Here is a 14,393-nt window from a genome sequence, read left to right on the forward strand (position 1 = left end):
ATTGTCAGCCAGGGAGTCAGTCGAAGGCTGGGGGCTACTGAGGGTCATGAGGCACCTTTGTGGGGTAGGGGGCATTTGTGGGTCAGAGGGGTCACTGGTGGGCCTAGAGGTGCCCCTGTGGGCTAAGGCGGCCATTTTTGGCCAGGGGTGGTCACTTGTGGGGGGGGGGGGGGGCGTTTGTGGGTCAGTGGTCACTCAAGGGCCTGAGGGAGTTGGAGAGACACTTCTGGCTCAGGAAGTCCCTTGTGGGGATGGGAGAACAATTGTGGGACTGCCACCCCCCATGACACGCAGACCCCCCCCAGGCCCTCTTGGGGACCTCCTCCTCCTCTGGATGCTGTGATGCCACCACCGGGCCATAAGGGGAAGCCTTTGGTAAGACATCCCCACCCCCAAATTTCACGGGTCTGCCCCTGCGCCTCCCCCAGGTCCCCCTAACTCCCAAATTTCCTCTCCCTTCCCTCCCCCCAGTGCCATCGAGACCCTCTTGGAATGCCCACCTGGGCACCCCCAGCCCATGGTGGGGCCAATAAAGCAATGACACTCCAAAATTGCACCAGGGAGGTGGGGAGACCCCCAAAACTCCCTCCCTTACCTCCCCCACTTTTGGGATTGCCCCCAATCCCCTCTCTCTCCAAATGTCCCCAAGAGCATTTGGGGGCTTCTAGAGGCTCAAAAGCTGCTGTTGGTGGGGCGCTGGGTGTCTCTAGGGGGTCCCTGAGGGTCTTTGGCATGTTTGGAGGGGCTCTGAGGCTGAGGAAGGGATTTGGGGGGTTTATAGGGAGCGATGGAAATCAGGAGTGGTTGGAAGCACACTGGGTGTCTCTCGGGCATCTAGAAGAGGTCTGTGGGATTTTTGGGGGAGACTCTAGGAGTGTTGAGGAAAATCTGTGAAAGGTATTGGGGGTCCAGGTAGGGCTTTGGGGGGGGGTCTTTAACGGTCCGGGGGTCTGTGGGATGTTTTGGGGGGCCCACGCCAGCGTTGGGAGGTCTCTGGGGTCTAGGAATTCTATAGGGGCGCCTGAGGGTTTATTGGGCATTTCGGGGCAGGGAACCCCCAACCCGTGGGAGTGGGGCTCACCTGTCTTCTTCACCTTCACACGGCCGACAGGGCGCCAGGGGATTCTGGTGTCCCTCCGCCCCTGAGGGTGTTGGGGGGGTGGGGGCGGGGGGGGGGGCATGGGGGCGTCAGACGCTCCCCCTGAGCCCCCAAAAATCCCTCGTCCCCCCCCCCCCCCCCGCCTCCCATTGGCCGCTGGTTTTGCGCCAGTTTACTCACTTCCTGGACTACAACTCCCGAAAGACCGCGGGGCCCTGTAGGACGCCGATAGAGCCGTGACTGCGGTTCCCGTCATGCTGCGCGACCCCTGAAGAGTTCCACCAGAGCCAGGACTGTCCCCTAAGTACCGTCCCGGCTGCTCCCCAAGTGCTTCCCTGAACCGTGAGTGCGTCCCGGGGCCCCGTAAGTACCCCCAGTTTCCTTCTCCTGATCCCCAAGTGCCCCTCAGGGTCCCGAAGTCCCACCGACCCCCGTCCCCTACTTGCCCCCAAAATGCCCCCTGTGTGTCCCCTCGGACTCCCAAATGCTCTCCAACCGCCTCCCCGACCCCTAAGCGCCCCTACAGATCCATTCATGATCCCCCAAGCACCCCCCAGCTGGCCTCCAAGCGCCCCTCGAGTGTCTCCTGGGAATTGGCGTGATGACAGCAATGTAGAGAAAGACCCTGACTCTTTCGCAGTATCAGCAACACTTCAGTCTTTAATTAAAATTTGAATCAAAACTGCAATTGCCGATGTGGAGGATGAACAGGACTCCACACTTTTTCGTGCCACTCCCGTGGTCCCACTTGCAGCCAGGGAAATTGCAGGAAAAACATTCCTGCGTGTTGTGCACATCAAAATTTCATGGGAATCAGGAACCGAGTCTGTGTGGTGAACTTCCCTGACAGGTGGAGATAAATCCTGTCAGATGAAGAACAGGTTGAGAGGGCTTTAGGGACCTGGAATATACAGTCCTGTATGCCCCCCCCACCCCAAAAACACCAGAGACCCCCTCCATCCCCTACAGACTCCCCAGTAGATGTCAAATACCCTCAGAATCCCCTCAAAATGCTCCTCCTCCCCCCAAAACAACCTATAAACCCTCAGGACCCTCCCAAACCTCCCTCTACAACCTCCTGAGGCTCTCTAAAATGACCCATAGATCTGCCCAAACCCCCAGCACTCTCCCACACCCCCAAAAGGGGCTACCCCAGGTGGCCACAACTAGTCATGGACTGCCTAAGCCACTTTTTGGGCTGATATGTATGTAGGTATAAATCTAATAGAGAGATGAAGTATAATATAGAAAGGGGCCTCCAGGAGAGCTGGGGAGGGACTTTATCAGGTGACAGGATGGAGGATGAAGGTTTTCACCTGACAGAGGGCAGGGTTAGATGGGATATTGGGAAGAAATTCCTCCTTGTGAGGGTGGTGAGACCCTTGCACGGGTTGTCCAGAGAAGCTGCAGCTGCTCCATCCCTGGAAGTGTCCAAGGCCAGGTTGGACAGGGCTTGGAGCAACCTGGGATAGTGGAAGATGTCCCTGCACATGGCAGGGGGTGGATGGAGATGACCTTTGAAGTCCCTTCCAACCCAAACCAGCCTGGGATTCTAAAAGTGGGGGAAGTTTGGGGTAGGTGACCTTGGCTGACCCCAACTGCCCTCCCAGGCTGCTCCATTACTCACGCTTCAGGAAGAAACAGCAAGAGAAAACCTGATGTAAAAGCTCCTGGGGGAGATGGCCTGGGGGAGGTGCGAGTCTCTCAGGAACTGCTTCAGCCCTTTCTAGTCCCTCAGGTGGAGGTACTTGGGGCATGATTCCTACCCAATAGGCATCCCAGTGGGGGAGAATACTGGTTCAGCCTCTTGATCTAGCCTGTCCTGATCCCTCTGCAGAGCCTTTCTGCCCTCCAGCAGATCCACACTTCCACACAAGTTGGTGTCATTTGTGAACTTAGTTTGACTTCCACTTGATCCCCTCATCCAGATCATCAATAAAGATGTTGAACAGGACTGGACTCAGCACTGACTCCTGGGGTCACCCACAAGTGGGTGTTATGGACAGAGTGGGAGCTTCAGACAAGCACTGTCTTAGACGAAGATTTTTTGGGTACAGCTTGAATTAGGTGGTCCGCACCTAAACCACTCTGGCTTGCAAGTTCTAAGAGTGGCAGATCAGGTCTATTATGAAATTAGTTATTTATTGAATAGACAGGAGATAATAGACAAAAGATCTTGAACAGAGTTACTTACTACATGGTGTAAAACAGAAGAACTACTAGTAGATTACATAAAACAGTAAAACATAAAACAGTGCACAACATTAAGGTACCTATATCAAAGTAAGAAAGAAATAGTACAGATTAGGAGTCAATGTAACTTACCAACAAACTGGCAAGAGTGTGCACTGAGTCTTTTCACTCAACCTTCAAGAGAGGAACCACAAAACCAGCATCCCAACTTTGGGGGAAAAGCCCCACACATTTCCAGGGAATGTGCAGAAACTTCTACTTTGTGAAAGTTTGGTGTAGCTTTAATAGATTGTGAAGCAAAGTGTCAGAAATTCCAGCTTATCTTTCCACAATCTTGCTTCCACAGCAAGATGTTTATTGTCAGCTACAAGTGTCACTTCCATGGCACCCAAATAACCACGAGACAAGTGGTCTTTAGTGATTTATTTCACCAGTTAGCAAGCTCTTGTGGCAGGGAACACGTTCTGCTACACTGGCCCCAGCTGGATTTAGTTCCATTCCCCACCACTCTCTGGGCTTGGGCATCAGCCAGTTTTTCACCCAGCAAACAGTTGCCCTGTCCAATCCATGAGCAGCCAGCTTCTCCAGTGTCAAAGGCTTTACTGATGTCTATAAATATACATCCACCGCCCTTCCCTCATCTACTGAGTGGGTCATTCTATCACCGCCTGCAGACCCTTGGCCTGGGCGGGAACAACCTGTGGCACTCGGCAGCTGTGGCATTCCAGGGCCTCCCACAGCTTTGCCGGCTTTCCCTGGCCCACAGCCGGCTGCTGGAGGTGAGTGTGGCCGCATTCCAGCCGGTGCAGGTGACTCTGGGCATGCTGGAGCTGCTGCCAATGCGCTGCGCTGCCTGAGCCCACACCTGCGGCAGCTGCCACCTTTCTGCTCCCTGCACAACCTCTGTGAGCTGAAGCTGCAGGCGCAGCAGCCACAGGGGATGCGTGTGGTCCCACAACGCTTCTTCCAGGGCCTCAGTGCCTTGCGCTCACTCTGCCCGTCACAGAACTCGCTGTCGGCCATCCCTGCCAATGCCTTCGATGACCTGGCACAGCTGCAGTGTTGCAGCCTGAATAGGAAAGTCCAGGGTAAAGAAGCAAAAAGGGCCTGTGCATGGTATCCACAGATGTTTAATTCAGCCACATGGTAACATGTTCGGGTCCCAGGCACACACACATGGAGGGTCCACGTTTCTCTCTCCCCAGGGGCCCGGGGTCACTCTGGTCTCGGGGCAGTACAAAGAGAAGGGCCAATCAGGGAATAGGGAGGGAGTGGCTCAGGAGCGCGGGGGAAGGAGACAATGGGGTCTTACCGGCTTTTTGAGGGAAGCTTCCTGTGTTTCCCCAAGCATCAGGATGCCCCCCAGGGTCTCCACACTGCAGTGGCTGACAGCAGCGGCGGGATAGGCCACCTGCCTGCCGGCATCTTCAAGAATCTGAGCCAACTGCACAGCTTGAACCTGTAGAGTGCAGGGCTGCACAGCCTTGGCCCTGAGGTATTCTGCAACCTGACACGACTGAAGGAGCTGCGCCTGGCCAAGAACGAGCTGCCGGCATTGGGTGTTACTCTGGCCGTGGATTTGCTGCTTTAAAATGTTTTACTTTCCACAAGTTGTCTGGGCTGTGTTACACAAGAGGTCATTGTTTCACCTTTTATTAATACAGAGATTATGATGATGCTACTTATTAATCTCCCTTGCAGCACATCTGCAAGGCAGGTACTTCGCTCTCCAGACTTTAACTTGTGCATAATTTACCCTTCCCTTGCTCATAATTTTCCTTTGCTGGGCTACTCCCAGTGAACATCACCAAATCCCACAAGACCATTCCTGACTGCACCAAAATAAAATTAAACCGTGAATGTTATTTTTCTCAAGGATTTTAAGGTTTATAAATCTCCTGTTCTGAAGTGATACGAGGTGTGGCAGGAAAGACCTAAAGGGTTTAGAGATAAAAGCAGCATTTTTCATGTGTTTTTTAATGAAAAATAAAATATTTTCACTCGGACATGACAGGCTCTCCCTGCTGCTGCAGGGTTTGGGGAGGGAATGTGGGGACGTCCAGCAGGTCCTGACACCTCATTTTTCCTTAAGTGAAGATTCTGAAATGGCAAAGTATCCGGAAACTTTAGAAGCCGAGGAAAACTACCCAAATAGTGGTTGCTGAGGCTCTTGCCTGTGTTTTGGGCAGTGAAAGAATAGTTGGGGTTGGAAGGACCTCTGGAGATCAGCCAAAAAAATATCCTGGTCTGGCACAATCACCTTACCTCAGAATATTTGGGGTTTGGGAAGTGAAACCTAATTTGTGTCCCTGAAGGGATGGATGGAGTTTTCTCCAGATTTGAGTTTAAAGGAAACAGAACTATGAGTGTTTTTGAAAAACACATTCACTCTCTTGTGAAAATTTTAGAAGTTTAATAAAGGACAATAGGAGACAAGGACCATAAAGCAAAGGCTATTACGGCTGGATGCATCTTGGCACTCAGCCAAGACCACACTGTCACCTTCAGGGAAACCCCTAAATACCTTTTCCTTTACATCAGCACGTTGCATATTCATAGACTCTTATGTATATCCATAAACTAGTTTACATTTTCCAGGAACTATTTTACATGGCCCCTCCTTTGGTCCACCTTTTTAGAGCATGCGTGTTTCTTGGCTGTGGTTTTGACACCTTCTCCTAATCACTTCCAGTTTGGGCCTTGGTTCATGCTTTCTTCAGATGGTGAGTGCTGATAGTTGGCATATCTGTAGCAGGTGTCCTCATCCTGTGTTTATTGGATGTTATCCCATCCAAGCAGGCATTTTAACACAAGCATAGCTATTTCACTACTGTTTCTAAGCTTAATTGACAGTAGAAATACAAATGATATCTTCATAACAAAGTTACTTTAACATCACACATATAAAATCCACTTTAATATTTGCAAAAAGCTAATATTATGTATCTATAACAGTGTTGCACTGCTCTCAGCTGGTTTTTGTTCTCTCAACCCTGTGGGATGTGGCAGAACAGGTGAGGTTCCTCCCTGCCCACGTCTCCCTCAGCCCACCTGCTGAGTCCTTCTGAAAGGCTGCCAAGGGAGAAACCCACTTCACTCCCCTCATCCATCCAGGAACTCTTCCGTCATGAGAGGCAATTACATCAGTTCTGTGATGTAATTTTATGGAGTCCAGTGGGGGAACCTTCTCCCTGCCTTCCTTCTGGTTTATCTCATGTGCCTCTTCCTGCTTTATTCTCTGTTGCTCTGTCCTGCTCCCCGTGCTGTGAGTGTCAGGTAGGGGGCTGGGGAAGTTGGCAGGAGACAAAGACCACTCACCCCTGAAGTGGCTGCCAGAACTCGGGCTAGCTCTTAGAACTCCGGTGCCACGCCAGGAGTCGGGAACTGCCTCGGTATGGGGATTTACCAGAATCAGAACCTTTATAACCACTTGCTCTAAGGTGCCAGACACAAGCCACAACAGGGAGCAGGCAGAAGAGAAAGGAGGAGGCTCTCCATCTTGAGGTTCCACAAGGAACAGTTTATTCCTGATGAAAGGAGCAGGACAAAGAGCCCCTAGCTCCATTGTGCAAGGGGTTTTGTACAGATACAAGTCAGGGGGTGGATACAAACAGCTAACCAATAGGGAATCCTCAGAGGATGAGTGAGGGGATTACATGGAGTGTCCCGGGCCAGCTGGGGTAGGAGGGTGGAGAGGATGGGTCACATGGGCCAATGGGGCTTCGAGGAGTAGGGGAATTCCAAAGGGATGTTGCAGGACAGGGATTGGCCTGAGGTTTAAGTGGCAGGGGAGGTTCAGGAATCAAGGGCTGGCAGGGAAAGAGCTGGAACAACGGGTGGGGAATGGCATGAGGAGCAGTTTTGAGGGAGTATAAAACCCAAGGGTAAACCAACTCAGGGAGAACATGGGGGTACAACAGAACAAACCACTTAACAAGGAATCATTAAAATAAATTCAAACTGCAGCAACCCTAATGTTCATGTGGCAACAGAGAGCTTTTCTTTCTCAAGCCCTTGCTTATATAGGGCATTTGAAAAATCCCATCTGGATACATTCACAGGTCAGAACTCTACTCCCTCCAGGTCCTGGCCAAGGAAACGCCTGCAGCCTTGGGAGAGATGTGACTGGGTGAGCCCCGGCCAGTCAAACCAGGGGCTGGTTGGTTTGTCTATCACAAACCAGCTAAAATACGGTAACAATGTGCCGTCATTCATCCCTGTGCCATATGTACTCTCCATATCCCTCTATCCTGCTCCCTGTGCTATCATTTCTCCCTGTAACTAGCAGAACTTTCTTTCCCCCAATTGTCTGTATGCCATAATCACTTGCAAGTTGCTCCTGCTTTCACAGAATCACAAAATCAGTTTGGTTGGAAGGGGCCAGCGGATCATCTGGCTCTACCTTCCTGCTCAGGCAGGATCATCCAGGGCACATGGCACAGGATTGTGTCCAGACCTACAGTCCCCTGTAGATCCAGATGAGGTTCAGTATACACAAACCATGTGATGGAAGTTCCTACTGAGGTGCCATCACCATATACCAACTCATTGGCAGTGATGTCATGGAAAGGAGAACAAAGAGTCCATAATTTGGATACCAAATTCTCACAATATGAAGAAAGTATCTTTTTCACCCTATGGGCTTGCATCTTATCTGTGGAAAAGACCTCCAGCAACTGAAAGAAGTGCCCTATGCTCCACTAGCATAGACTGGACTCTAGAGGGGGCAAGTGCCCCCTGCTCAAGAGAGAGGGGCACACCACAAGGTAACCTGTGGTTTTACTTGCCTGACCATGGTGAAGACATATGGAAGTGGGATGGAAAACCCACCTCTGCCTTGGCAGCACAGGTATGTGAGTTGAGAGGAAAAATTAACCACCACAGAAAACTTTTCAAGGAAAAATGCCACTCAGTTTCCACTGGGCAAGTCTTCAGGTGGAATTGAAGGGCTGATGTTACTTCTGACCCTCTGGAAAGGACCTTCAGATCATATTTACAAGGAGCAAGCAACAAGTACCATGATCAGAGCTAGAGGGGCCCTGGCTCCAGCCAGGTGTGGAAAAAGGACAGTGGGGTCAGTTGGACTGTGTGGATCCATAGCCTGGCATAGCAGAGCCACAGGAGCACAAGGCTTCAGTTGACATGGGTGCACAATGTTCCCTGATGCCATCATGCAGGGGCAGAATCCACCTCTGTTTCTGAGATGACGGGGGGATCCCAACAGGGACTATACTGGAAGCTGAAGTGCTCCTGACTGGGCATGAGTGGTAGAAAAACGCCATTGTCGCTGGCCTACAGGCTCTGTGTATCCTTGGCACAGATCACCTCAGAAGAGGTATTTCAAGGACCCAAAAGGACACCATTGGGCTTTGGGAGAGCTGCTGTGGAAACAGAAGAAATTCAGACAGCTGAATCCCTTGCTTGTTCTTTCAGAGGACCCTTCTGCTGCGGGACTGCTGAGGTAGTTGAACAACAGCAGGTAGTGATGGCCAGCACAACAGTGTCCCATTGGCAACATGGCACCGCCTGGGACTTCAGCACCCATGGCACGGACAGGAAAACCAGGGCATTGGGAACAGCCAGGGCTTGGGAAAGGCAGGTACTGCCTGACTTACCTGATCTCCTGCTGTGCCCAGGTGACCCCGGTGGGTGTTGGACATGTGTGGGTATGTCTGCCTGCAGCTCAGCAAAGCCTTTGGCACTGCCTCCATCTCCCTGCCTCTCCTGGAGCACCTGCAGCTCGCGGCTGGGACAGGTGCCTCTCGCTGGGAACACGTGACTGGTGGCCAGGCAAAGGAGGAGTGGGAATGGGGCCACAGCCAGCTGGGGCTGGGCACTGCTGGGGTTCCCCAGGGCTCAGTGCTGGGGCCGGTCCTAGTCAACATCTGGCCTGGGTGGGCAACTAGGGGCAACTGGGAGGCTTGATGGGGTCAAATAAGGAGTGTGGTGGCCCACTGGGAAAACTGGGGGTTAACTGGGAGGTCTGCGAGGCAATGCCCTCAAGAGACCCCAAAGCCCACCTGGGCCACCATGGGTTCACTAACACCCCAATCTGCTTCTCCCAATGGATTTCATGGACAATTGTAATCCTTCACTGACCCCCACTGGTTACTAGGAGGCACAGGGAGCTACTGGGACCATGTTAGGAGCCAACTGAAGACACACGGAGCAAAGGGAAGATGCTGGAACCATGTTGGAGGTTCTGGGACCATAACTGGGGCGACTAGGATCATACAGGAGGGGACAACCAGAACCACTCTGGGTTCACACTGGGAGTGTCTGGAACCACACTGGGGGCAACTGGTATCATACTGGGAGTGACTGGGATCATAGTGGGATCATTCTAGTAGTGACAGGAATTGATTGGGTCCATTGGGGGTATGACAGGGATCATACTGAGAGTCGTTGTGATCATACTGGACTCACACTGGGAGTGACTGGAAAGCACTAAAATCATACTGCAGGGGACTGGAATCATACTGGGATCATTCTGGGAGTAAATGGAACCATGCAGATGACTGAGAGCAACGGGAACCACATGGGAGTGACTGGGATCACACCAGGACGATTACAGAGCCCATACTGGCACCGCACGGGGACGATAACTGAGACTACCCTGGGAGCACCAAGGAGCGGGGTGCCTGGGAGTGGGGCCATGCAGAGTTATGCTAATGAGCCCTCGGCGGGCGCGGGACCATCGAGTCCCGGAGTCCGGCGCGACCCCGGGCGCTCGCGCGCCCCGATTGGCGCACGGAGGGAAGTGACGTCACGAGCGGCGCGGCGGGAGATTTGAACGGCGCAGCGCGGCGGCTCCCGGGAGCGGCGTGGGGGCTCCGGACACCTGAGCTCACCCCGACTCTCCCTTTCCCAGGCGCTGTGTCCCCTTCTGAACTCGCCCTGACCCTGCGGTGGACTCGGCCTCAACATGCCCCGTCCCAAACCCACCCCCCGACGGCGCGGGCGTTCCCCAACCCCCCCACCGCCCCGGCCGCGGGCACGCAGTGAGTGAGGGGCGGGGGACTCCCTTTATAGACACCCCTTATGGACCTGCTACATCGAGCCCCCTTTCAGGCCCCCCTCTAGAGCACTCCTATGGACTCCTTCTATTGTTTTCCTCCGCCCCTAGTCTGTGCTCTATATACCCCTATATGCTTCCACCACCTAGAGTCACCTCACATTCCCTCTCCCCTATATCCCCTCTACCCCCATACTCCCTGTCCCCTATAACTCCCCTATATCGGCCATCACTATAGCTCCCTATAGATCCTTTATACCCACAATGTCCCCCCAGACCTTACAGATCCCTTATAACTCCCACAGCCTCCCCCTGTCCCCTCGGCCTCTATAGCCCCCCCATAGATCCCCTATAGCCCCCTGTGTTCTGACAGGCCCTGTAGATCTATACCCCCCATGTTCCTTCAGATCCCCCCATCTGTGCCCCCCAGGCTAAATAGATCCCCTAAAGCCCCCACAGACCCCTATCTGATGCTCCCACAGGACGCCGCCCGGGTCAGCGGGCATTGCAGGAGATCCGCAAGTACCAGAGCAGCACCCGCCTGCTGCTGCGCCCCGGCCCCTTTGCCCGCCTGGTGAGAACCCCCCACATCCCTAAAATCCCCAGGCACCCCGATTTCCCTCCCAGAACCTCCCCTGCACCCCCCACGGACTCCCAAACTCCCCTGGGACCACACAGATCATCTCAGATACCCACAAAATCTACTGTGGGACCCCCAAACCCCTCCAGGACCCCCTCCAATTTCACCCCAAAACCTCCAGCATTGTCTGGGATCTTCCAAACCACTCTGGATCCCCTCTCCTGGGATCCCCAAATCCATCTCAGGACACCCCAGATCAACTCTCTCAGACCCTGCAACTTCCCCCAGAGCCTTCAAATCCACCCTGGGACCCTTCAAACAATTCCTAGGACCCAGTCAAATCCAACCCCAAATCCACCTTGGACTCCTGAAATCCAACCTGGAACCCTCCACCCTTCCCTTGGACCCCATCCCAAAAACCCACTGCAATTTTCCAACCCCCCACAGACCCACCAAATTACCCCCCAGAACCCCAGATCACCCCCTGGGACTCTTCAAGACCATCCCTTTCCCCCAGGGCCCCCCCTCAATCCAGTTCCAGCCCTCCCCATGTCCTTGTCCTCCCCATCCTCGTGACATGCTGGGCCTGTTCTCCCCCATGCAACATCCTTGCATATCCTCCAATGTCATTCTGTGGTTCCAGACATCCCTGTGTCCTGCCACCTTCAGAGGCTGCATGGATTGAGAGTTCCCTGTGCTCCTCCTGCTGTGCTGGCACTGTCCCCCCTGTCCCATCGAAGTGTCCCCATGTTCCCATGGCTGAGGGTATTCCCAAGGTGTTCCCAGAGTGGTGCTTTCCCCCTCCCTCCCACCTGGGAGATCCCAGGCTGTCCCCATCATGATGTTCCCACGTCCCCACTCCCCAGTGTATCCCCAGATGTTCCTGTCCCCAGTGTTCCTCTCCCTGGGGTGTCCCCAAAGTGTCTCCAGGATGACAACAAGGATGTCCCCAGGTTCCTGGGATGTCCCCAGGGCAGTGTCTCCAGGGTGTCCCTTGGTGGTGGCCCCAACCCGGGAAGTCCCCAATACCCCCATATCCCCTCCATATTGTCCCAATGTCCCCGTGCTCCCTGTGACCCCACTGCCCCCATGTGTGCCCCTCCCTGTGCCCTCCCTGCTGCAGGTGCGGGAGATCTGCCTGCTCTTCACCCGCGGGGTCGATTACCGCTGGCAGAGCATGGCCCTGCTGGCGCTGCAGGAGGTGGGGCTCGGGGGGCCCAGGCGTGGTGGAGGGAGGTCACAGAGGGGCTGGGGGGGTCCTATGGGTCCTGCAGGGGTATCCAGGGACTCAGAGGGGTGGGGAAGGGGCTGAGGGGGATCTCATGGGTACTGAGAAAGTTTCCATGGGGGGCTGGGGGTCTGTGGGTGCTGCGGGGGGTATACCAGGGGGGGTCTCTGAGGCTGGGGAGGTCCAGGAACGTCTCTTTGGATGCTTGGATGAGGCTGAGAGGTTTGTTGGGTATATGTGATGGGAGCTGAAGGGGAGTCTAGGAGGGTCTCCATTGGCTGGGGGGAGGGTCTATGGGTTCTGGGACAGGGTTCCATGGATGTTGAGAGGGTCTCTGGGTGCTGGGTGGGGGGGTCCCTTATACCCGGGGTCTGTTGGGGATTGAGGATGGGTCATTGGGTGTTGATCCCCCCCTAACACATTTACAGGCACAAGGTGCTTCGGTCACCCATGTGTGGGTTTGGAGGGACCCTGCCCCCCGGGTGTGTGTTTGGGGGGGGTCTCTGACCCCAGGGGAAGGTGGGGGGGTTGGGGCATGCTGGGGTGCTTTGGGGACCCTCCCTCAGGTTTTGGTACACAGGCAGCAGAGGCCTTCATGGTGAGGCTGTTGGAAGACGCATACCTGTGCTCGCTACACGCCCGCCGAGTCACCCTGTTCCCCAAGGATCTGCAGCTGGCCCGGCGCCTGCGGGGACCTGAGGCAGGGGGCATATGAATGAGGACCCCCTGGGGAGTCTCTCCTGATAATCTCACACCCATAATCTTACTGGGACCTCCTATGGGACCATCATGCTGAGAAGCTCCCCTGTCCCCCGTCATGGGGTCCCCCAAGCCCCCCCACGTGGACTCACCCCATAGACTCCCCCACCTCAGGATCCCCAACAACCCCTTCAGGGACCCATCCCGTGGTGGAGGTCCCCTTCCTTAGTTCAGCACCTCTCAGATTATTGAGGACCCCTACCCATGATCTCCCTGGAACCCCCATCACCAGCATGCCAGTCCCAGGGAAACCTACCCAGGATCTCCACCCTAGTGGAGACCCTCCCAGTTCTGCTGTACCACAATAAATGTTTGTGACCCCTAGGTGCTGATGCTGGGGAGCTTGGAGGGGATTTGGAGTTGAGGCACCGCAGGGGGGGAACTCTGGAGGGGAGGAGAACCCACAGGGAGAGGGCTCTGAGAGCATTTTAGGTGAGGGCACCTGGGATGGGGGCCAGGAAGGTCTTGGGGCCTCAGGGGTTCCAAGTATAGTGGTGGTGGGGAGTCGTCTTGGGGGTGGCGCTTAAGGGATTCGCTTTTTGAGCGGAGGTCAGGGCTTTGTGGGCGGTGCTTAGAGGTGGCTTGAACCTGGGTAGGGTTGCCTGTGGGGGGCGGGGCTCTGGAGGTCTCCCGTCCATGGGCGGAGCTCTGGGGGTGGGGCTTCAACGGGGTCCCCGCTATGGGGCGGGGCTTCGGGAGGGCCACACTTGGGGGCGGGGCTACGGGGGTTCTGGGCGGTCCCCGACTGCTGTTCCCGCTGCTGCCGCTCGGGGCGCTGCTGAGCGGGGAGGGGCGGGACCTGCGGGGGCGCGGCACCGGCAGCACCTGTGCCCGCACCTGAGGGCACGGGAGGGACCCCAGAACGGACCCGCCCAACCCTGCCCTGGGACCCCAACCGCCCCCTTCCTCATGCCTTGGAGACCCCTCCCGAGCCTCAGAACCCAAAACCTACCCTGGACCCCAAATCCCCTTAAACCTGCCCATCCCTGCCATCCTTGGGATATCCTCTGAGCCCCCCAAATCTCAGGGACTCCAAATATCCCCCCTAAAATCCCAGCCTAGCCCCCACCCACCTGTTTTGGGAACCTCCAGTTTTGGGGTCTCCTCAACCCTCTTTTTTCCCCCAGACAGTCTGGTGCTCGGTTTGGTGGGGAATATTTTTGTTACTGAACTTTCAAAGAAAGTTAACAATGCAAATTGTGGACAGGACAGAAAATTGTTTTGACGTCTCTAAGGACCCTATAAGCAGCAGTACATCTGATAATGAGGAAATCACATTACAACCCCAAATTAAAGATGAAACCTTCTATGATAGTCAGGGTCTGCACACTGTTACTAAAACAGTATGGTACACAGCAACCAAGATAGCAAAGTTCTGGGAAAAGTATAGCAGATTTACATAGTGATCGGAAACTGGATATGTTAGGAGAGTGCCTCTGGCAGACGGCGATTAAATCATTTGTCTGAGGTGGAGGTCCAAGGCTTCTGGAGGCCAGAAGTATTTTTAATGGTAAGTGAC

At 54.6% G+C, this 14,393-nt stretch overlaps 1 protein-coding gene across 1 annotated transcript; it reads left to right on the forward strand.

Annotated features, from left to right (window-relative positions):
* Positions 1–1,372: 1,372 nt before the first annotated feature.
* Positions 1,373–13,196, forward strand: LOC136558907 (histone H3-like centromeric protein A). Its single transcript, XM_066553681.1, has 5 exons — positions 1,373–1,462; positions 10,164–10,293; positions 10,790–10,881; positions 12,011–12,088; positions 12,696–13,196. The coding sequence occupies exons 2-5, from the start codon at positions 10,218–10,220 to the stop codon at positions 12,828–12,830; spliced, it is 381 nt and encodes a 126-aa protein (XP_066409778.1). The 5' UTR covers positions 1,373–1,462; positions 10,164–10,217; the 3' UTR covers positions 12,831–13,196.
* Positions 13,197–14,393: the final 1,197 nt, after the last annotated feature.

The sequence above is a fragment of the Molothrus aeneus genome, chromosome 7, assembly GCF_037042795.1.
Source record: "Molothrus aeneus isolate 106 chromosome 7, BPBGC_Maene_1.0, whole genome shotgun sequence".
NCBI lineage: Eukaryota > Metazoa > Chordata > Aves > Passeriformes > Icteridae > Molothrus > Molothrus aeneus.